Raw genomic sequence first — 24,535 nt, forward strand, 5'->3', positions numbered from 1 at the left:
TTAAAGGCTAAATTCCAATCAATCAGAAATTATATTTGCAAAATATTTCTTTAACAAGAGAATTTATTCCAATTAAGGTGAACAAAACTATTAACAATCAGTACACACATGGGCGGTTCTAGACAGGGTCCAACGGGGACAGGTGCCCCTGTAGACCATGTCCTGGCCCCTGTACTGAAGACATAATACTCAAAAGAAACTCTAATTATCAAAAACAATAAGGTGAAAGTGGGATTAATATAGGATCCCAGTTTTCATCTGCTAAATGTTTTTTTCAAAACAAATTGCTCTTATTGTTACAGCTGAATTTATCAGTTTTTCTTGAGTTCTAATTGAGATTTTATAGAAAGCTGTAATTCTAACTTAAATTAAGTAAAAAATATGTTAAAATTCTAAATTATGAATATATATTGACCTAAGAAGATATATAATTTTAAATTAACCCATTTGAATAGAAAATTCACTGTATGCAGCTATATTAGTATATCTGAATCCCTTGCCCTGTTTTTTTATTTCATGCTTTTAGGTTCCCCCATGAAAACACGCTGGCCCCCTCCTGCCCCCTCTTGGCCCCCTCCTGGCCCCCCTCCTGGCCCCCTCCTGGCCCCCTCCTGGCCATTTGGTCTAGAACCGCTATCCAATACTTAATCCATTTTCCACAGTGCTGGACCTCAGTTTAATGCCAGCAAAAGACTGAATTTATCCTCAACCAATGAGGGACTTGCAGCAAAAGTTGATTCTGTAAAGCAGAGGTGATGGATTAGCGGACCGCGGTTCCGATCCGGACCCAACCTGATTTAAAACATTTAAAAATTACCGCATGTTGTCCAACGACAGTGTTTAACTTCACTTGCGCCTCTTCTCCTGTTAATACGGTATAACTCAATGTATAACATGGAAGCAGAAACACCTCATTTTATTTCAGCGTTAAATTCTGTTTAAAGTAACAGATTATAATTAAAAATGTCCCCGCACCTTTACTGGTTGATGATTTTCTTTATTCGACCTAAACTGATTTTTAATTGGTTACCCCTGCTCAGAGGCGTAGCCAGGACATTTTTATAAGGGTGAACAGGCAATGACCAATGTACACTGAGGGGGGGGCCGAAAGTAGATAGGCACCAAATCCTCAGGGTCAATCTCTACTGTTCCAACAGGAAAATTAATGAGCAAGACATCAATATTTTCTAAATAAAGACAAACTATATTTTCGCACAGCCTTTGCTAACAAATAGACAAATATATTCAACATCCGTGCTTTCTAGATTAAAGGTCTAGCGGATAAAATTCTTTCAGGTTTGAGTTTATGGTCGAAAATCTTTTCCATTGTCATTACTTACCTACTTTTATCAATAATCATTCTGCATAAAATCTATATTTACAAGTACTAATATCTACATTAATTGATTATTTAATAAGTTTTTATTAAAATAGTTATTTATCCTTGATTTCACTGAAGAATCCTAAATGACAAACAGAGATACATCATTTTCTCTTTTCCTCATAAAACACAAAATCTATTTCTGCTTGAATTCTGTACTTATTATCTTTAATGTTAGAATATTGATGTGCAGAATTAACCACAGTGTTTTTGTTGTCAAGTAATTGGTAATATATGAAAAATTTAAATGTTTTGAATATTGAGAGTATTACTGCTTCCACCATCTGTATTAGAGGGAAATAAATAGTAGGGGTGGCCACAGGGGCGGCCGACGATTAGCTATGGGTGGCCATGGCCCCCCCTGGCCCCCCATCTAGCTCCGCCCCTGCTCTAAAGTTAACGCTTTTCATATTTTCATTTGAAAATGAAAACATTTACTCCTCTCCTTCCAGTTCTCTGCATGTTGATCTATTGCGTGTTTTTTGGTTTAACACCTAAAACATTTAAAACAGCTTAAAAAATATGAATATTGTTGCAAAGCTCCGTTTATGTGTCTCTTTTAGCTGCTTAAATCTAACTATGGTGCCCGTGCACTGAAAAAAATTATCTAGAAATAAGCAAAAGTTCCTTAAATTTAGTGTATTTATCCTTTAATTTGAGCAGGTAAATATGAATTAATATTTTTACTGTTTAAATAAAATATTTAGGTGACATACACTTGAAATAAGATAATACAATTTTGTTGTTCCATTGTCAAAATGTCTCTTTACCTCCTCAATCCAAGAACTAATGCATTTATTTGAAGAAAGAATAACTTATGTAGATTTAGATTTTTTTTCGGTGTGAAATCCTAACCTTGCTGAAGGGAAACGTGGGCCCCCCCTCCCTCCCTCCACACTTTGTTTTCCTCTCAGCCTTGCCCCGTCTGCTCCACTCGGTGGGCAGGTCCCCCGCATCGGTTTTCACTCATCCTTCTGAAGGAGGAGTTTCTGTTTAAGCTGGCCTGAATAAAGTCTCAGAAATCCTGGAAGTAGACTTTGGTTTGAAGTGAAGGACGAGCTGAAAAGAAGTGGCAACCATGGCTGTGGCAGGCTGCACAAAATGCATCAAATATATGTTATTTTTCTTTAATTTTATTTTCTGGGTGAGTCAGTCTTTGATTTTTGCATTTTTTACTTTTCTGATGTCTGAGTCATTTCATGTCTTCTTTCTTTAAAAATTGTGTTGAATCCATTTTTAATTGCTTCATATTTGCATGTAAACGGATTAGAGCTTGTATTTTAGAGGGCTACATGTTTTAAAGATTGTGGCTCATGAGAAAAAGCAGGATTAACTCACAGATGCTAAATAGGGATGTTGGCCTGGTGGTTAAAGCAGTGCGCTTCTTTTCTGAGAAGGTTGCAAGTAACCGGTTCGATCCCCACAGCCTCCACCTCTGGCTCCCTGAGCCGCACAATGGCAGCCCACTGCTGTGGATTGGATTAAATGCAGAATGAATTTTGTTGCTTTGTATTTGACAATGAAATGACAATAAAGTTGAATGAATTCTAATTTTTTAATCTGGATCAGAGAAGGTCTGAAAATACGCTTCCTACGGAACGACTTCTGGCTGAGCAGAAGTGACAGCGTGTTTGAATGAGTTAACCATCTAAAGCATATTTAATACATGACTTTTTGAGACTTCTGACATATAAAAGGTTATACAGAAATGCCTAACGTATCAAATAAATAATCTAATTTAATTTTCAGAGAGTTTGATGAAATTCTAATTTTGAAAGATTTGAATTTTCTGTGAATTATTTCATGGTTCAGGCTTTTAGGTTTTAGGTCCTTTAAAGCCCGATCCAAGAATAAAACCAAACAGAAAATTACTTTTTTTTTTTGGTTTGAAGTCCTTATTTGGCCTTTTAACAAAATATGTAAAAAGAAAAAACATTAATGATTTATTACTATGCGATAAGTCAAGATTATTTTTTGTGTAGTCTTCTACTGGCTGTTATCAGGTATATCTGATTGTGTACAATAGGATTTTGAGCAAAGTTTTTAAATTATGCAAAAGGTGTCAGACGCAAAACATTTCAGAAACCGTATGTATCAAATATGATACATTTGGCTTTAAAGGGTTAAAGGTTAAGTGGTACATTTGTTACAAATCTTCACAGGGATTAGGAAAATCACGATAGAAAGACGACTAAATTAGCTTCGGTTTGATACGACAACATTTATTCAAGATTACTCCAAGATTTTAAATAAAACGTCCAACATTTTTCCATATCTGTCATTTCTTTGCTAAACTCAAAAGTTAAACCGCCTCAGCCGATACTGACATTCACCCAGGATCTATATTTAATTTTCCACTTGGAACATTAAACAGCAGTGCATTGTTTAGATGAGCAGAGTCACCACATCCTGGACTCACCGAACTTAATCGACGGCTTCCTCTGCTGCTTGCGCTGCTGTGCCCGTCTTTGTGAAAGCTCTTGAGCCCCCTCTTCCTCGTTCGGCTATTTTTCACATCAGGACTTCAGTTTCCTGTTTCTCTGTGAACAATAGTGACCAATCAGGTGAAATAACAGAGAGAAAATAATAAGGGAGGAGAAATCTTGATATAGGTTGAATATTGGCATAAAAATGTCAACGACCCCAATGCTTCATTTGCCTTTAAGACAGGAAACACATTTGAATATTTTTGTTCCTTTATGAAACAGCAGGCAGAGCTGTTTTGCGCTGATTTGGCTTTGAACAATGCTGCGAGGGCACGTTCTGTGCCGCGGGTCATGGAGGTCTCAGGATGTCCTTCTCCCAGTCTACAGATCCCAGTTTCGCTCTGGAGTTAAGAAAGAAATTAGAAAAAAAGTTTAAGTGTAATTTGAGGACATTTTTAACCCTAGTTTGTTCTGTATCCTATGTATTTAAAGTTCATTATAGCCGTATATGGCGCCCGTCCCTAAGGGTGTCACTGAAGTGGGGGGGGAAAAATGTGGGAAAGAACATTTAAAGCCTGTTTCCTTTGCAACAGCTGGCCGGAGGTGTGATCTTAGGAGTGGCCCTGTGGTTACGCCATGACAGTCAAACCAGCAACCTTCTCATACTTCAGTTTGAAGGCCAGCAGGCGCCCAGCACCTTTTACATCAGTAAGTAAAACTAAACCTCCAGAGAAATAAGTATGGCTTCTTGTGTGAAAATATTTGCTAAAAATCTTCTTTTCTCTGAATCCCATTAAGAAAATTACGGAAGAGGATTAGGGCCACTGAAAAAAAAAGTTAACTGATTTTTAAATTTTATTTCAGTTTAACATGGGAAAAAAGTCAGAATTCTGAGATTAAAGTCAGAATTCTGACTTTTTTTCCATACTATACTGAAATAAAAAAAAAAGAAAATCTGTTAACTTTTTTTTTTTTTCAGTGGCCCTAATCCTCATCCGTAGAAAATATATTGAAAGCACTCAGAGCAAAAAAAAATAAAAAGAAAGATTATGAAAACGATTTTTTTAGGCCAGAGCAGATCTAATCTCTGATTCTTCTCATAGATTCCTTGTTAAGTCTTTATCCTTTTTAAGCAGGAACATGTTAAACTTTACTGCTTGGAATTTCAACCAGTCAGTATCTTTATATCACATTTATTTGCTCTCTAAAGACAAAGGGGATAAACTTGGTTGGAGTCCTGGCCTGATGACCTTTGACTGGGGTTACCAACTCTCTGAAAAAGAAAAAAAAAGGGTCACCTCATGTGCGTCCCACACGATTGCCTTCACCCCTCCTGGCGTTGGGATTTTTTTTCAGCCCCGCTTTGTGTGTGAAAGGATTTTTTAACTATTTGACTGAAATCTGCATTGAATTAGTTGCATCTTTGTGAGCGACATGAACACATGGAAAACTGATTATTATCCAGCAATTCACTTTAATACAAAATAACAAACTTTGCTGAATAAAATAAGTATCTTATATATACAGATAAGTATCTTATCTATATATTGCTTATTCTTCATGCAACTTTTTCCTCCCTGTTTGCACCTTCTGTAACTTCTATGCCAATATGTGACCAGTGAATTTCTCCGCTGCGAGATCAATAAAGCTCATCTAATCTAATCTAAATCTAATCTAAACATAAGCCTGTCCTGCTCAACTTCAAACTATAAAAATGTATACAAAACTGAAAATAAATAGTGTCCATTTTAGATGCAACAGCAAACTTGTAAAAACTTGTAAACATATTTTTCCGACGGTGCGTCAGCATTTAAATTCCTCCTTTAGTCCCCTATTCTGCTCTGTTGTCTCCCGCCATCTTCTCCGTGAGCAACAATTGGCTCGACCAATGAGATGAGGGGATTCTGGCTCGTTACATATATGCTGTCAGCTCATTGGTCACAACGCAGGACAGGGACGGGAACAAGTTACCGTAAGTTTTGTATCTAACGTGCCCTTGTTCTTCATTTTCCATTACTCCCACAGTAATACGGGACAACGTGCGTTCCTTTTCCACTAAATACGGGACAACGTGCGTTCCTTTTCCACTAAATACGGGACCACGTGCGTTCCTTTTCCACTAAATACGGGACAACGTGCGTTCCTTTTCCACTAAATACGGGACAACGTGCGTTCCTTTTCCACTAAATACGGGACAACGTGCGTTCCTTTATACGGGACAACGTGCGTTCCTTTTCCACTAAATACGGGACAACGTGCGTTCCTTTATACGGGACAACGTGCGTTCCTTTTCCACTAAATACGGGACAACGTGCGTTCCTTTATACGGGACAACGTGCGTTCCTTTTCCACTAAATACGGGACAACGTGCGTTCCTTTTCCACTAAATACGGGACAACGTGCGTTCCTTTTCCACTAAAACGGGACAACGTGCGTTCCTTTTCCACTAAATACGGGACAACGTGCGTTCTTTTTCCACTAAATACGGGACAACGTGCGTTCCTTTTCCACTAAATACGGGACAACGTGCGTTCCTTTTCCACTAAATACGGGACAACGTGCGTTCCTTTTCAACTAAATACGGGACAACGTGCGTTCCTTTTCCACTAAATACGGGACAACGTGCGTTCCTTTTCCACTAAATACGGGACAACGTGCGTTCCTTTTCAACTAAATACGGGACCACGTGCGTTCCTTTTCAACTAAATACGGGACAACGTGCGTTCCTTTTCCACTAAATACGGGACAACGTGCGTTCCTTTTCCACTAAACACGGGACAACGTGCGTTCCTTTATACGGGACAACGTGCGTTCCTTTTCCACTAAATACGGGACAACGTGCGTTCCTTTTCCACTAAATACGGGACAACGTGCGTTCCATTTCCACTAAAACGGGACAACGTGCGTTCCTTTTCCACTAAATATGGGACAACGTGCGTTCTTTTTCCACTAAATACGGGACAACGTGCGTTCCTTTTCCACTAAATACGGGACAACGTGCGTTCCTTTTCCACTAAATACGGGACAACGTGCGTTCCTTTTCAACTAAATACGGGACAACGTGCGTTCCTTTTCCACTAAATACGGGACAACGTGCGTTCCTTTTCCACTAAATAGGGACAGGTGCTTCTATTTCTAAATACGGAACAATTCAGTTTTTTAAGGGACGGTTGGCAACCCTGCCTTTGACCAATGTCTTCCCATGTTCTCTAATCCTATCTGCCTACTTTCAAAAACAAATGCAGCGAGAGCCTATGAATAAAAAGTCGTCTGATGTTTGTTGGGTTTTAATCCAGAGAAATGTGAGTTTAAAAGATTAAGAGGACGAAATGATCAAACACAGACAGGGATTTGTAAACCTCTGCAAAGGGGAGAAAGACTGCTTGCTCCAAACCAGCACCCTTTCTCACAGATCCCTTCACAGCAAAGCCTTTTATTAACAGTTTACAACATAATGGGGCGGGCCTTAAACAGAAAACCCAGTAATGATTATCTGGCAGGATGCAGGTCATAGGACAGTGTGAAATGACCATCTCGCTGGATGGAAGTCACACAACCGTGTGACTCTGCCTCATGACCTACTGGATGCAGGTCATAAAAGTTTATGACCCTCCTGATTGAATCACAGGATAGAACCAGAACCAGAATGTTTCATATGCCCACACATTAATTTTATAATTGTAACTCCAACATGTTTAAGTAATTTCATGTCTTCTTTCTTCAAATATATTGTTCTGAATACATTTGGATTGCTTCATATTTGCATGTGAACCGTATCTATCCCCACAGCCTGCACTCTGGGTCCCTGAGGAAGACCCTAAACCCCACACTTCTCTCTGGGTGCTGCACAGTGGCAGCCCACTGCTCCCCAAGGGGATGGGTTGTATGAAGAGAGGGAATTTCTCCTGTGTGAGATTAAAGGTGCAGTTGGAGACGCATTTTTAACATGTGGCTTAAAGATCTCCCCAAAGCCGTTTAGCAAGCAGTGAAATAGAAAGTCTGGAAATGAAACTAATAAAAATGTCCCCGCTACAGCGAGAAATCAATGAATGACCTCAACCAATCACAAAAGACGGAACGTTGTACACGATGGGTTCCTGACGTACCGTGAGATTTTGATATCGTTACATACCTAGTATTTAGTCCCACTCAGAATCAGTGTTAAGTTAGAACTTTATGTGGTGCATATTTTACTCCAGCTGTTGTAATAATTCTAAAAGAGTCAATGTACTTTGAACTGCATATTTAACAATTTACTGTGGACCCCAGCTGGGATAAGCGTGACAGAAAATGGATGGATGGATATAAGACTGAGCCAGAAAGAGATTGATCACTGTAATAATGTTGAGTAAAAACAAAAACTAAATGCTACTTATACTTTCTTTCTGCATGGAGTTCATAAAGTGAATCTTTAGAGACCTAATTGTAACAATAAATCTTCTCACAAACTGGAAATTTAATTATTTTGTAAGTTTGTAAATTCCTTCTTTCTACGTACACAAAACTATAAAATAGGTAATGCATAACATGACCTATTGGCTAGAAGTTTAGTAAAGCTTATTGTTCAGAACGTCATATTTCAGGGATGCTGCTCACAGGAAAAAATGTGTTACTTGTTTTAAAATAGCGTGCTACTTTAAGGCCTTAGATGGCCTTAAAGTAGCACGCTATTTCTGTGAAATCTGTACAGAAATCTAATTAACGGCGTTAACAGCGTGTTTTGCAACCAGCTGTTTAGCAGTGTGCAGCAGTGTGTCAAGGAGAGACGGCCCTGTGTTTCTCTACACCGGCGTCTTACACTGCAAAAAATTAAAATCTCAACAACTCTGATTTTTCTTATAATAAGTAAATTTTTTCTTAAATTACGGGGGTAAGTGAGAAACTTTGCCAACGGGAGAAGACAATTTACTTTTAAAATAAGAAAAAATAATTATATTGTCTTATTTCAAGCGCATATTATCTAATTATCTTATTTTAAGAGTAAAAATACTGATTCCATTGGCAAATCATTTTATTTACCTACTTAAATTAAGAGTAGACACACTTGATTTAAGACATTTTTACTAATTTTCAGATCGTTTTTGCAGTGTATGAAAAGGATTTTAAGTAGCAGCCGTATTTGGTAAAAAAAATTAAAAGGTTGTAATTTTCAGTCGTACTTTTTTAAAACCTCTATATGGTTTTATTCTGCTCGCTGAGCCGTGCCTCCTCCAATATATAAGGCTTAGATGGTTGTTAACTATTGTTAGACTGAAAAATCTAATATTTTAAATATTAAATCACATGAATAATTTTTTAGGTGTTGTTTGGTGATTTTTGGTTGATCTCAATTTAATTATTTTTAGCAAACACAAAATATTTATTTATTTAACTGCTTACAGTTCTAGACTAAATGTATCAGGAGGGGGCAAGGAGGGGGTTAAGGCAAGGGATTTAAATACATTAAGAGATGCATGAAGTGAAATTTCAATTCAATTAGGTTTAATTTAAATAATTTGTTTTATTACTTCAATATACATTCATAATTTACTTTGTTGGCCAAGAGGACCTTGGAATGCAGATCAAGCTATTCACTCACTGTTTTAATTAGTTTATTCTGATGCCTGCCCACTCTTAACCAGGTATGGGAAGTAACGAAGTACAAATACTTCGTTACTGTACTCAAGTAGATTTTTCTGATATTTTTACTTTACTTTACTACTTATTTTTATGGCGACTTTTTACTTCTACTCCTTACATTTTTACACAAATATCTGTACTTTCTACTCCTTACATTTAAAAAAATTGGCTCGTTACTTTAGTTTTGAATCATTTCAATGGAGTTACTGTTATTATTTTTCACGTCATCAATACCAAATTCAATCTAATTGGATGGGAATCTACGTTGCATTTGACGCACCGCTACAAGATGAATGGACAGATTCGGCGGTATTCATTGGCGGCAAATCATTGCAGCTTGGTGGCGGTGGCGTTAGCATAGTAGCATGGACGACGAGATGATTGAAAATGAACACAACGGAGATCTAGTCCTATTGACAGACATCCATTTAAAATGTAGGCAACGGCATGAAAAAAGTGGTTTCTACTTTTACTTTTATACTTTAAGTAAATTTACAAGCCTGTACTTTGTTACTTTTACTTGAGTAAAGAAGTTTAATCAGTACTTCCACTTTTACCAGAGTATTTTTTAACACAAGTATCTGTACTTTTACTCAAGTACGGAAAGTGAGTACTTTTGCCATCTCTGGTCTTAACAAACAAAAGCTGAAGTCGGTTCAGCGTTTTTTGGTTTGTTTTTTTATTAATTACAATCACAATTATTGTCATTATTTTTGGGTCCAGTCTGGGTGGGGGGAGGGTGTGTTTTTTTTCTGAATGTGTATAAAGTTTGAAAAACGGAAAGTCTTTTGTAACCATGAAGACCATCTATTGTTTCTACCTCTGACTTTTCAATAAAAAGATTTGAAAAAATATATATATACATATATACATTCATAATTTAGGAATTTAACATATTTTTTTACTTAAATTAATTCAGAATCACCATTTTCTGTAAAATCTGAATTAGAAAAAAAGAAAAAACTGATAAATTCAGCTTTAAAAATTAGAGTAATTTGTTTTGAAAAAAAAATAAAAAACATTTAACAGATGAAAACCGGGATCCTATTTCAATACCATTGCAGCTATCACCTTATTGTTTTTAAATAATTAGTAAAAAACAATTTGTAAAGAAAAAATTGAAATAGATCCAAATCAGTAATCATGTCTGTTCCAACTAGATCATCATTAGAAGTTCTTTTAAGTATTATGTCTTCATTACAGGGATCATAACAGGGGCACTGGCCCCCGCTGGCCCCCATTGGCCCCCGCTGGCCCCCATTGGCCCCCGCTGGCCCCTATCTACCTCCCATGTGCTTACATGACATCCGAGGGTCATTTAGGTTTTGTTCCTTAGTTCACAGACTTCACTGATGCTATTTGAGCTTCCTGGACTGGTTTCCCATTGAGGCAGGGAAAGTCGAGGCGCATGAGTTACTGGAATGAAAGGAAGCCTTAGCGTCATCACTGCAAAATTATTTATGCAGCGATTACATAAAAAAGTTTATTTTTGTCAATGTGACCTCATTCTGCAGGAGGCTTTTCTGTTTCACTGATCTGAATAAAAATGTGCATCTTTTCAGCAGAGATTCCTCTTAGTCACCTATTTTGTCTTTAGTTTATATATTTAGTTTATTTAGAAGTGTTCAGGTTGACCCGACCTCTTATAGGGAACAGGACCTGGATAGTTCCACTTCTCAGCACTCTGTTATTCATGACCTCACCATGGGTAATAATGTCCTAATCATAAACTTTATATAAAGATGTTTACGTTTTGAGCCTCCTTGGATGCTGATCTGAAGCCAGCAGATGCCTCAGACAGATGTTGGGACAGATGTGGAGTCTAAAAGCAGAAGTAAAAAAAATGTACAGGTTTCTGTTGCTCACTTTTTCTGCCGATCTTATATCTTTAGTTGCAAATGCTTAAAAAAAGTCAGTAGTCCTATAGTTTTCATTGCCTTCGCTCTCTGAGGAGTTTCAGTAAATGACAAGATGTAAACATTTCAAAGGCCCATGATCTTGGCTTTGCTGCGGTGGTGAACTCCAGTAAAACCATTAATTTACATCTGCGCTCCTACAGCGCTGCCATACTCACCCCCCCGGTAAGTATACGGGGCAAAGACAAGCCCAAGCTTTTTATAGCAGAGAGGAGGCATGTTTTTAAAGGCATAGTGGCAATGAAGGCCCACCCAGTCAAGATCAAGGGACTGTTCCGTTTTTTTAACCCTCCCTTCAGCATACGCCCTTCCATAATTTAAGTCATCTCATACATGTGCACATTATCCCTCAAATTAGTGTTTGAAGTGGGTGGGTTTTTTTTTTAGCTTATTGGCAGACCACAGTGGTATTTATGTAAGACTGGAAATACACACACTCCCACCCCCGCTGGAGCTCTTGAAAACCTTACTGGTGGCAGTGGTCTGGTCCGGTTTGCGCAGCAGCAGAGTCTGACTGTTAGCAGTTTGGAGTTAAACTTGTGAGTTTGGCTACCTGTGAGGAAAAAAACGAAGAAAATAAAGCTAACACTGAGGTCTGCATCATGAATGAAGACAGGAAGCTAACAGCTTCGCTAAACTGATTTAAACCAGATGAGGACATAAAAAAAAAACACCAAACAAAAACACAACAAACAACCTAAACAAAGAGAAGTAATGAGCCAAACAAATTACTATAATGTTTACTTTGTTAACGACGATTGTTATTATTTTATTATTATACCTTTATTTTTACAGGCAAGTCATTAAGAACAAGTTATTTTTACAATAGCGGCCTGACAAGTGGAGTAAAGACTAAGGAAAAGGGAAGTAGGGCTAAAATAAATACAATACATTAAATTACATTTGCCAACAACAAGTTGGGGCAGCACCGACCACAAGAAATTAATTGTCTGGATTATACTAATTATTTTGATGGTTTTTATATTTTTTAAATACCAACAAACCATCATGGAAATAAGCTTAAATGAAACCAAAACCAGCGAGTCTATTTTTAAAATGTAAGGAGTAGAAAGTTATTAAAAAAATTATTATTTCAGTAAAGTATAGATAGACATGATTTCTACTGAAGTGAGGGAACAAATGCTGACGCCTCTGCTTACAGCGAAACCTCAAAAGCAACGGACTAAAGTAGCTCTGTTGGTTAATGAACGTTTAATGAAGAGGATTCTTCATAATGTCTCCTAAATAGATCCCTCCCAGTAAATCCAGCACTTTGATTTCCTCACAAAAGAAGCTAAATTCATCAGATAGGCCTACCAGGGTATAACTAAATGTAAGGATTTATGAGCACAGGTCTTCTGTGAAGGTCTCTAAGATATGCTGAAGATCACTGCTGAATAAAGAGCTTCATAAAGACTGAGGAACAGAAAAGAAAAGCCAGGAGCTTTATAACACTACCTGTCGCAGAAAACTAATAGTGATTCTAGAGCCTGCAGTCGTCACAATGAACATCATGGTGGCAGAAAATTGGTCAAGAGAGTTAATAACATTAAAAAAGAGTTTTAAAAACACAAAAAAACTGTTAAGAGTCATATTTGTTCCCCAGTCAGCCTCAGCAGATGGGCCTGGTTCTGCTGGAGGTTTCTTCCTGTTCAAAGGGAGTTTTCCTCTCCACTGTCGCTACAAGCATGCTTAGTGTGAGGGATTGCTGAAGAGTCAATGAGTCGATGCAATAAGCTGGTTTTCCTTAGATAGAAAACTTTGAATCAATCTGACTGGATGATCTGGTGAACTGGAAAGGGCCCTTAAATGAAATATAGAAATATAGAAATAAACTGAATAGAATTTATTTGAAACTTTTCAGATTGCTGTCTCAAAGAAAAAAACTGATTGTTAAACAATTGTTAAAAATTGGCAAAATAAATAGTCTGATTAAGACTCTGATGTTTGTAAATATAATGTAACAAAAAGGGGAAAAGCTTGGAGGTCATTTGGTTCTCTAGACCTGAAGTAGAGCGTCGCCTTTAAACAGCTGGAAAGTCTTCTAGGAGAGGAAATCATTTTTAGGTTACTGCACTGCCCTGGATTAGACGGCGAAGGACTCGGTGCTCACTTTGGATCTACCGCCTTACCCCCATGATCAAAGAAGGGGTTCATTTTAGATTAAAACATATATTACTCTATCTCTTTATTCTACGTTTATTTAGGGTTTCCCGAAGGTGAAAAATTGACTTTTACCTTTTTTTTTTTCTCCTTAAATAAGACGGACAAGTGAAGCTTCTAGAGAATATACTGAGGAACACGACATAAATGGACTTCTGGGTCGGTCTAAGGGTGCATGTCTCCTTTAAAGGCTCAATAGATACCGAACCTCAAAGGGTGTTGTCATAGTAATGAAGGGCATTGGAAATAATGGCTCCTCTGCTGCATTGCAGATTTACTGGCCCTGGTAACCTTCCCCTGGTACTGAATGCAAAAGAAAAGGGGGGGGGGGGTAAGGATGGGAACCGGCTGTGAGTGATAAATGAGGTGCAGCTTTAGGCGGCCGATCTCACCATTAGTTCATTTCAGTAAGCGCCTTCAGGCTTCACTAGAGGCTCACTGATTTACTAACTCTAAAGGCTTTTTTTAACCTATTGGTTAACATTACATGGGTCAGTCGTTCTCATACGTTTTGTTTTTGATTTTTGATTTTCTGTTTCGGTAATATAATTTAATCAAGACTTTTTTAACATTATACATTACAAATTCAATAATAAAACCACGTGTGATTCATGCTAAGGTCGTATCAGTGTATTCCCAGAGCTGCAATATCAGTATCATATCAGAGGTTTTAGGACTAATGTACGGAGGCCGGGAGGTGCAAACCAACATTACAAGGTCTTTGACAAGTTCCAAAACAAAATGATAATTTCAGAAAAAAAAAATTACATAAAAAAAAAAAAAATTTGTAAGTTCCAAAACAGATTATCATTTCAGAAAAAAAAATTTACATTAAAAAACAAAATTTACAAGTTCCAAAACAGATTATCATTTCAGAAAAAAAAAATTTACATTTAAAAAAAAAAATGTATAAGTTCCAAAACAGATTATCATTTCAGAAAAAAAAAATTACATTTAAAAAAAAAAAATGTACAAGTTCCAAAACAGATTATCATTTCAGAAAAAAAAATTACATTTAAAAAAAAAAAATGTACAAGTTCCAAAACAAATGATCATTTCAGAAAACAAATTTACATAAAAAAAAAAAACATTTACAAGCTCCAAAACAAATTATCATTAATTATCACTTGTAAGTGTTTCGAATGTTTATTATTTATTTTGTTAAAGTGCTATTTGTTTAGAATTTTTCAAAAGTGTTTGGTTTATTTTTATTTTATTTTTTTTTTCATGTAAATTTGTTTTCTGAAATGATATTTTGTTTTGCAACTTGCAAAAGTTTTTTAGATTTTGTAACGTTGGTTTGCACCTCCCGGCCGCCGTACTAATGTCTTAAAGACACAGATCTCCAAACATCCAGTTTATGTGAATGTTTTATATTTTCAACCTAATTGTTTTATAAAACCTTTAACTGTCTTCATGTTTGGAGTTTATTTTCACACAAAGCTTATTATGTTTACATAGGAAATATATGTTGGAGGCAGCGTAGCTCCAGGGAGGAACATATAAAGTGTTGTCTGTTAAAATAATGGGCTATTTATACACTGCAAAAAATATAAACCTCAATAAGTTATTTTTTCTTAAAATAAGTGTGTTTTTCCTTGATTTGAGGAGGTAAGTAAGACACTTTGCCAATGGAACAAGACAATTTCCTTTTAAAATAAGAAAAAACTATTTTATCGTCTTATTTCAAGTAAATATTATCTAACTATCTTATTTTAAGAGTGAAAATACTCATTCCATTGGCAAATCATCTTATTTACCTGCTCAAATTTAGGCTAAATATACTTAATTTAAGCCATTTTTTACTTATTTCTGGATTGTTTTTGCAGTGTAGAATACTATAAATAATTAAATGAAGCCTATCTTTTCTTTTCAGACTGAACTATTTTTCTATTACTCAGTCAGATAAAAAAAATTTTTCATAAATCTTGTTTACTTTCCCTCTGGAAGCTTCTTGGTGGCACACTGTCGCCTAACTACAGCAGTATGGACCTAGATCAGTCTTGTTTGCTGTGCTTCTAAACAGGGGCGGATTTAGGAAATTTGAGGCCTTAGGTAAAGACAGACAGAGGGCCCTCTTGTTTTCCTCTCTATGTTTTGTACTCAGCTGACTTTTCATGCTGTCTCTAAAGGAATGAAAGATTTTTTCCAAGCACTAAGCTCACTTAGCTGATTGCTCCTTCCTGTGTTTCCAAAAAGGCCAAAGTAAATAACCCAGTCCTTCTTTTCACTGTAGACAAGCCATGATCTGCTTATCTGTTCTCCATTTTTCATTTGGATGAAATAATAGCTGCATGAATCATGACAGCAGACAAGATAGAGGAGAGCAGGAGGCGGGGTTACCAATCTACTCGCTCTGGAGAGCAGAGTTCGCTGCTTTTAGATGTTGTCTCCAAAGTCTCCGGTAGCAGAAAAAAGTCTCTAGATTTGGCGCTAGGAGCTTTTTAGAAATCAAAGTGCTAGAGGGGTCTGAAAAGTGGCTAAATATAGCGACTAAAGCGCTAAGTTGGCAACACTGCTCTTTGCATGGTTTGTTTTCAAATGGTTTGCTGCTGTCTGTTTGGACCTTTCTGAACATGTGCAGCAAATGGACTGATCCAATATGGTGGACACTGAAGGGGGGGGCTGAGACACACTTAATATTATCAGCGTTCTGATGGCATTTTAGCAAAAGGATTTTTATCAAAAACATAATTAATGTGCACAAATAAGGAATAGTTGTATTAACCAGACATAGAAACAGAGTTTTATGGGGCCCCCAGGAACTTGGGGCCCTAGGCACCTGACTAGTATTGCCTAATGGTAAATCTGCCCCATGCTTCTACAGGTTTTCTCATTTTGCAGACATTTTTTGTCTTCTACAGATACAGCAGTTGATTGTATGTTTTTTTTTCTTTCTCTTCCCCTGTCCACCTGTCATGTTTGGCATTACTAATTTTATTTCTGTAATAAAAATAAATCTCAAATAAATAATAAAGCAGTATAGGACGATCAAGGGAGGTTTTTCATCCTGACAGGCTTCCCTTGGCAAAGCTAAAGTGTTTGGCAGAGATTTGCACTCAGATTCCAATTCTGTTGCCATAATGCTGAACATGACAGGGAAAAAAAACCAAAAACAACAACATCTGTATATGTGTCTTTATGGGAATGTTTTGTTACCTTGTGGGGACGATTTCCCAGGAATATGGTAGATTTTGGAGACGTTGTGGGAAGAAGTAGGCCGTAGAAGTGAGTAGGAAATGAATGGAAGTCGATAGGGATGTCCCCACAAGGATAGTGTGATACAGCTTATGTGTTTGTTCACATGTTGTGTTTCCATGCTCTGGGTCAGGGGTCAGTGCAGACGGGGGTTTGTGGAGAGGTCCAAGGTGTCATGGAGGCATTTCCTTGCCAAAGTGGCAGCTTCCGTCCCGCTCGCTCAGGAAGTGCGGGATATTTGTCTTAAGGATACCAATAACATCGTGTCATTCAACAGGAAAGACATCCAGGAAGTCCAAACTGAATATAGATCATGTAACTGTGCTGCATGGTTTCTTTCCCTCTTTGCATTGATGCCCCCTAGTGGTGATGAAACCAATGATAATGAACCTCTAATGTTTGGATCTTTCCAATATAAAGGTGTCTACATACTGATTGCTGTCGGTGCTGTCATGATGCTTGTGGGCTTCCTCGGATGTTACGGTGCCATTCAGGAATCTCAGTGTCTGCTAGGAACGGTGAGTATTTCAGCTCTATGTTCATTCTGACTACTTGTTTATATGAAGAACAACAAAATAAGATCAAATAAATAAGTCTTATATCTGCTCTGTAGTTTTTCTTCTTTCTGGTGATCCTTTTTGCCAGCGAGGTGGCTGCAGCCATCTGGGGCTTCATGAATAAAGACACAGTATGTAGAGGAAAATCAACATATTCACAGTCTATATGTCTATTGTTAATTATTATCCTGATGTTTGTTTTCTATTTATTCACAGATGTCTAAAGAGCTGATAAATTTCTATGACGCCGCGTACATCAAGGCTGTGGATGTCTCTGGGTCCCCGAGTAAAGACGCAGCCGTCAGCGTGCTGGGTGCTTTCCACACCACGGTTTGTTTTAAGGCGGGATTTGGCTGGGTCTGCTTATCATGAGTGGGGGAAAAAAAAAAGGATAAAGAAATTTGAATTTTAATTACAAGTGTTTACTCTTGGTTTTGCCTTAAGCTCAACTGCTGTGGGAAAGGTGATGACACTCCTCTCTTCACGCAAGTCAGAAACACCTTGTGTCCTGCACGAATTCTTTCTTCCCCGATACCAAAGGTACCAACAAATGTATTTCCTAATCCCCTTAAAAGAGCTTACGTTATGTTTACAACTTTTCATGTTTAGTTGCATGCTCTACTGGTTTTAAGCTCATGAGTTTAGAAAATATGTAAACAAACTAGGGTGATAAAAAGCAAGGAGCAGCTGGGAGCTGCAGAAGAGAGGCTAAAATTCAATTAGGAAAAGTGAAGAATCAGTGGCACCTCCAGAAATGATTCATGGGGGGCCAGATGGGGCCACTAAATATCTTTGGGTGGCCACTTAAACTAAAAGCCATAATTTCAGAGTTTGAATCTACTATTGTGCTAAACCTGCCTGTAGAAATCAATGGGAGAATAGAGATAGAATAAAGCAGAATGATGAAAAAGGGGTCCCTATGTCCTCCAGCAGTCTAAGCCTATAGCAGCAGAACTATAGAGATAGCTCAGGATAACCTGAGCCACTCTAACTAGAAGCTTTATCAAAAAGGAAAGTTTTAAGCCTAGCCTTAAAAGTAGACAGGGTGTCTGCCTCAGGACTAAAACTGGTAGTTGGTTCCAAAGGGGAGGAGCTTAAGGAGAGCTTAAGGCAATGACTGTTTTGCTGAGCAGCAAAGTTTCTCTCAAAGAGAAGCAAATCTAATATCTCTGTTTTTGGACTTTATACTTAGAAGGATTACAAACTAGGATGTCCCGTTTTATAGGCTGGATTCCCGGATTCTGCGCCTTCCTCTTCTTCCTCATTTCCTCCATATTTATTATCTTCTTTCTCTCTCTTTGAAGCTGAAATTTTCATATTTTTCCAGATTTATACAAACATCTTGTTCCTTATCTTCACTTTATTCTTTAACTGCACTTTCAGTGGCCTCCTTAACCTGTGGCCTTCCTGTTCTCTATAGTTCTTCCTTCCTCTAATCTCAGTCTTTTCTTACTCATCTCACTTTAAAATATAGTAGAAATGTCTCAGCTTTTCCGTTTTTTAGCTGCAATACACAAGCATTAGAAAGACAAAAAGATTTACTCACATTTATTAACTGTTATAACTCAGGGAAAGTTGTTCAGAAAGCATCAGGGTAATGAGCTCTAAGTAATCTTCCTCTTGCTAATCAGCTTCCATCATCTGAAAGGTTTTGGACTGATATGAAGCTGTGGAGTCACTTTTCTTTGGGAGAAGAGTTTAGAGCCTCTCTTTGCTCACACCCCCATCGAGGCATATCACTCAAAGATGATAACAGCAGATCTGCAGAGTCAACAGCACAGCTTCCAGATGCTTCTTCTTCCTTCAACGGACTAAAAATAAGCTTGCTTCATTATTATATATATCCTCATAACCATTAACTTACAGTAGCAGCCATTCAAAATGGCCCTTCCCAGTCAAACGGCAGCTGAATAGCAGCATAATCCGCTTCATGAACCCAACATATCTTTTTTAATCTGACTCCACCCTGTCACTGAATTACAGCTCTGACCAGGAGATGGCGCTTCTCTTTAGATCTAAATCATGACAGAAAGAGTATTTTAGTACAAAGATTGGTGTTTAAAAAGCAATTTTAGGCCAGATGGGGCCACTAAATATCTTTGGGTGGCCACTGAAACTAAAAGCAATAATTTCAGGTTTTGAATCGACTATTGTGCTAAACCTGCCTGTAGAATTCATAAAGGCTTTTTTTATTTTTTTATTTCGAACAGACAGTAAAAACAATCAAGAAGGAAAAAAAATTTGAATGAAACAAACTTAAGAATAAAAATATAAAAGAAATTATTTTGCCCATGTGACATGCAAATTTTTATATTTTCTGTTCGAAAAGGAGCAGGTAGAAGATACATCTTATAATGTCCCGCCCCTTTCCTACTTGTCAATTTATCATCAATTAACTGTCAAAACATTAAAAAAACCAAAAAAACACTTGTTTCTATTCCAAGTGATGTTTAGCCATGTACAATTATATTAAGTACTATTTATGTCATCAATTACATTATAGACTATTAAACAGTCATCTTATATAGCGTATTTTGAAATGAGCTCGGTTTTAATCAGTTTTTAAAAATTGGTTTGCATTTATAATTTTTTTCAACTCGTCATTCAATCCATTCCAGTCATTTACTCCACACACAGATAAACAAAAAAAAATAAATAAATAAAACAAAAACAAACAAAAAATAATAATAATAAAAAAATAAATAAAAAAAATAAATAAAAACAATACAAAAATAAAATAAAAATAAAAAAATAATAATAATAAAAAAAAAATTAAAAAAATAAAGAAAATAAATAAATAAAACAAATAAAAAAATAAATAAAAAATAATAAAAAAATAAAATAAAAAAATAAATAATATTTAAAAAAAAAAAATAAATAATAATAAAAAAAAAGATAAACAAAAACTCTTCCTGGTTGTTCTAAAGTGTTGTTTTTTAAAGTATCCTTCACCTCTTAGATCATACCCCCCCCCCCCCCCCCCCCCCTCTCTGTCACCAAACATTTTCTGTATATTGTGTGGAAGTTTTTGATTTCGGACCTTAAACATGAATTGTGAAGTTCTAAATATTACCAGGTCCCAGAATTTCAGTATATTTGATTTGATAAATAACTGATTTGTGTGTTCCCAGTATCCCACTTTATGTAGTATTCGGATTGATTTCTTTTGTAAAACGTAAAATGGTTGTAAATTTGTTTTGTATGTAATCCCCCAAACTTCCACACAATATGTTAAATGTGGTACAGTGAGTGTGTTGTACAGAATAAACAAAGATTTGTAGTCGAGGACGAAACTAATTCTTCTTATAACAGCAACACTTTTGGCTATTTTAGATTTTACTAGGCTGATCTGAGGTTTCCAGCTAAACTTATTGTCTAGTATGACACCCAAGAATTTTATTTCATGTACTTGTTCTAAATCAACACTTTCAATTGATATTTTAATTGGATTATTTTCCTGCTTCAGTAACACCTCCTCAGATCTTGGTTTATTGTGTAATTTTTAATGTTACGTCGCTGACTGTGCAGAATGGGATAAAAATTTAATTCAATTCAGTTTATTTCTATAGCGCCAATTCACAACACATGTCATCTCAGGTCACTTTAGAGTTCACCAGATCATCCAGCCAAGCGCCCATCAAGGAAAGTGGGGAAATTTTGAATGGCTAATATAATATTGGCATCAAAAACAGCCATATTTTCATTTTTAAAAATCGACTCTCTGTTTATGACAATAGAAAGCCACAAACTGGCCCTCGATGGTTTATAGTGAGTCAAAAACGAACCCTTTGAAACAACAACGATGGGATTTATTTATGTTTTATGCTTTCAAACCTTTGTGGTGGGAAACATGATGAAATCTGCCATTTAAACATAGCGGGTTAATATATGCAACCTCCTCAGTATTGCTATTAGTTAATCACACTAAAATACAGAAGACTAGAGATGTACATCAGTTGATGCAACTGGAACCTGAGCTGCAACTTGCATTTAACAACTGAGCAACTTTTAGAGCCCAGAGAATGAGGGACTGATCCGATATTATAAGAAAATAACCAGATGTTTGATTATCTGAAACATTCTGAGCTTAATTGCATTTAGTTGGTTTTAATACATTCTATTCAGTTTATTTCTATAGCTCCAATTCACATCATGTCATCTCAGGTCACTTTACAGTTCACCAGATCATCCAGTCAGATTGATTCAAAGTTTTCTATCTAAGGAAAACAAGTTAATTGCATCGACTCATTGACTCTTCAGCAATCCCTCACACTAAGCATGCTTCAGGGGCGTAGCCAGAAAATCTACACATGGGTGGCCAGGCAATAATCAATGTACACTGAGGGGTGCCCGAAAGTGGATAGGCTCCAGAACCTCAGGGTCACGCTACACTGTTCCATATCCATATTTTCTAAATAAAGACAAAATATCCTTAACTACAGCCTTTGCTAAAAAATAGACACAAACATTCCTAGATAAAAGGTATAGTGGATACAATTTATACAGGTTCTGGGGCGAACATCTGTTCCTTTGTGATTCGTTACTTTTTTCAATAATCATTCTGCAAAAAAATTATATTTACAAGTACTAATATCTACATAAATTGGTTATTTAATACGTTTTTATTAAAATAGTTATCTATGATTTCACTGCAAAGACAAATCACTTTATATCTACCCCATATAACACAAAATCTAGTTCTGAAAAGCGCATGAATTCTGTACTTCATCTTTAATGTTGGATGTGCATAATTAACCAAAAATGTTTTTGTTGTCAAGTAAATGTTAATATATGAAAAAATAAAATGTTTTGATATTCCACTTGAGGGTATTACTGTTGCCACCATCTGTATTAGAGGGAAGTAAATGGTAGGGGTGGCTAAGGCCCCCATCTAGCTCCGCCCCTGGCATGCTTGTAGTGACAGTGGAGAGGAAAACAGTGTCCTGCCTGGCAATGGTACAATAATAATTAATTAATTAATAATTGTCTTGATGGCAAAAAAGAGCCTAACAAATTTTACTTTCACCAGTGGAGCAGTACGGCTGTCGCCATAGTGATCCGCTAGATTTATGCTTATAAATAGCTCTATTATAATCATACAGGGATTATTACAGATTATATGGACACTGCAATGTAGGTAGAACAGGAAAGGAAAAACAGGAAAAAGGAGAAAAGATGAAATAACATAAAAGGCAGATAATGATTAAAAACTCCCTTTGAACTGGAAGAAACCTCCAGCAGAACCAGGCTCAGTGTGAGCGGCCATCTGCTGAGGCCCACTGGGGTTCAAGGTTTACGATGCATATTATGGTTATTAGGTTAACGCTGTATAAAGTGAAGCAGGTGCTTCAACATTAACCAAACCTCAGCCTTAAATAACAGAAGCTAAACCTGCTAATAGTTATAGTTAGTTTAGTGTTTATTCTTTATTTTATATCAATTCAATTCAGTTTATTTATATAGCGCCAAATTCACAACACATGTCATCTCAAGGCACTTTACAGTTCAACCAGATCATTCAGTCAGATTGATTCAAAGTTTTCTATCTAAGGAAAACCAGTTGATTGCATCGACTCATTGACTCAAATACAATCCCTCACACTAAGCATGCTTGTAGCGACAGTGGAGAGGAAAAACTCCCTTTTAACAGGAAGAAACCTCCAGCAGAACCAGGCTCAGTGTGAGCGGCCATCTGCTGAGGCCCACTGGGGTTCAACAGTTCTCTGTACCCAAAGGAGGAACCACACCTTCTTTTTTTTATCAGTCCTGCTTCAGTTACATTTAATTAATGACGCTGTTTGTTTCCTTTGATCTCCCTCCTAATTCAGCCTTTATGTCTTTTGTCAGAGTTGCCACAGTGAACTGGATGCTCTGTTCTCAGAGAAGCTTTACCTCATCGGCCTGGCTGCCTTGGTGGTTGCTGTCATCATGGTGAGAAACGGGCTGAAAGCGAACAGCTGTTAGACGCCGTCATTGTGAAATTCTGCCGTTTTCAGAGCCTATAAACATCAGATTCTGAGAGACAAACTGAGTTAAATAAAATGCAATGATTTTCTGCAGATATTTGAGATGATCTTCACCATGGTGCTCTGCTGTGGGATCCGGAACAGCCCGGGAGTTTACTAGCTGTTTAATGACCAGGAATCAACCAGGCCAGCTGATTCCAGGGAGATCTGTGTCTGCGAGAGCACAAAGTGTCTTATTTCCTATTTACTTTAGATTAGATTCTGATTTTTTTCTATTACTCATCTGTAACGTTCTTTTAGACAGGAACTAAACTGTCATTATTTGCCTTTACGCCTTCGGTTCGTTGGAAAAGGCTTCTTCAGCAGCGATTATTTGTGTAAATTGTATATAAAGCTATTGTTTGCTGGAAAGGAGACGGTGTGTGTGTGCGTGTTTTTTAACTGGTCGATTGTTTATATTGCTGCAGTGTGACAGTGTTATTTAATCTGCCATGTTTCTCTGACCATCGCAAAGGTTTCTAGTTAACAGCTTCGTGTCTCCTCTTCTAACCTATCGGGGAAAAAGTCTCTCTCACTCTATTAACGTGTAAATCTATTAAAGACGAAAGTATTACATGTTCTAAGAACTCTAATAAATTATATCAAACTGGCTGCTGGATAAAAGGGTTGCCTTTTGTTTCTGTTTTTATTTATTCCTTTTTTCAGAAGCAGTTCAACTTTATTTATTAAAAAATAATGCAACCGATTTAGGCATTTAATTTAACTTTATTTAACTGAACTTAAATTGGAGTGCTGCAGTTCTGCATGGGGTCTTAATAAGAGAAGAAAACAAAATACACTGGAAAAACGATCTGTGTATTTACCCTTAATTTTAGTAGCTAAATTCTGGGATATTTTGCCAATAGAACGAGTATTTTTACTCTTAAAATAAGATAATTAGATAATATGCACTTAAAACAAGACAATTAAATTGTGTTTTATTTTTTTAATTCTAGGTGAAAGTTGTCTTGTTCCATTGACAAAATGTCTCCTTTACCTCCTAAATTTTAAGGAAAAATCACTTATCTAGATTTTGATTTTTTCCAACATAAACTGTTCGCCATGAAAATGGCTTAGAAAACATGTTGGGCAACTGTATAAAGCAACTCAACGATATTTCTGACATTTTAAATTGAAAAACCTTCCTTGATAGGAAGCGAAATGTCTTCAAACTTGTAAACAAAGTCCAGTGGATTATTTTTTTAACATATAATCCACTGGACTTTGTTTACAAGTTTGAAGACATTTCGCTTCCTATCAATTTAAAATG

General features: G+C 36.7%; 1 protein-coding gene and 1 long non-coding RNA gene across 2 annotated transcripts; one reads left to right on the forward strand and one right to left on the reverse strand.

The window, feature by feature from the left end:
* The first annotated feature begins 2,364 nt into the window (after positions 1–2,364).
* Positions 2,365–23,885, forward strand: LOC119787403 (CD81 antigen-like). The gene is made up of 8 exons (XM_038291247.1): positions 2,365–2,525; positions 4,401–4,515; positions 17,124–17,221; positions 17,317–17,391; positions 17,477–17,590; positions 17,705–17,800; positions 23,108–23,191; positions 23,321–23,885. The coding sequence occupies exons 1-8, from the start codon at positions 2,460–2,462 to the stop codon at positions 23,384–23,386; spliced, it is 714 nt and encodes a 237-aa protein (XP_038147175.1). The 5' UTR covers positions 2,365–2,459; the 3' UTR covers positions 23,387–23,885.
* On the reverse strand, positions 2,591–11,897 carry LOC119787404. Its single transcript, XR_005281318.1, has 3 exons — positions 11,813–11,897; positions 3,801–4,208; positions 2,591–2,850 (listed from the first exon to the last, which is right to left on the reverse strand). It is a non-coding gene; the product is annotated as an uncharacterized LOC119787404 (long non-coding RNA).
* Positions 23,886–24,535: the final 650 nt, after the last annotated feature.

Source organism: Cyprinodon tularosa, unplaced genomic scaffold, assembly GCF_016077235.1.
Source record: "Cyprinodon tularosa strain WSP-4 unplaced genomic scaffold, ASM1607723v1 ctg298, whole genome shotgun sequence".
NCBI lineage: Eukaryota > Metazoa > Chordata > Actinopteri > Cyprinodontiformes > Cyprinodontidae > Cyprinodon > Cyprinodon tularosa.

Excerpts from the sequence above, each read along its gene's own strand:
- LOC119787403 (XM_038291247.1), top strand. The coding sequence starts at position 2,460 with ATGGCTGTGGCAGGCTGCACAAAATGCATCAAATATATGTTATTTTTC. Across the intron at positions 4,516-17,123 it reads GCCCAGCACCTTTTACATCA|GTGTCTACATACTGATTGCT; the intron begins GTAAGTAAAACT and ends TCCAATATAAAG. Across the intron at positions 23,192-23,320 it reads TGGTGGTTGCTGTCATCATG|ATATTTGAGATGATCTTCAC; the intron begins GTGAGAAACGGG and ends GATTTTCTGCAG.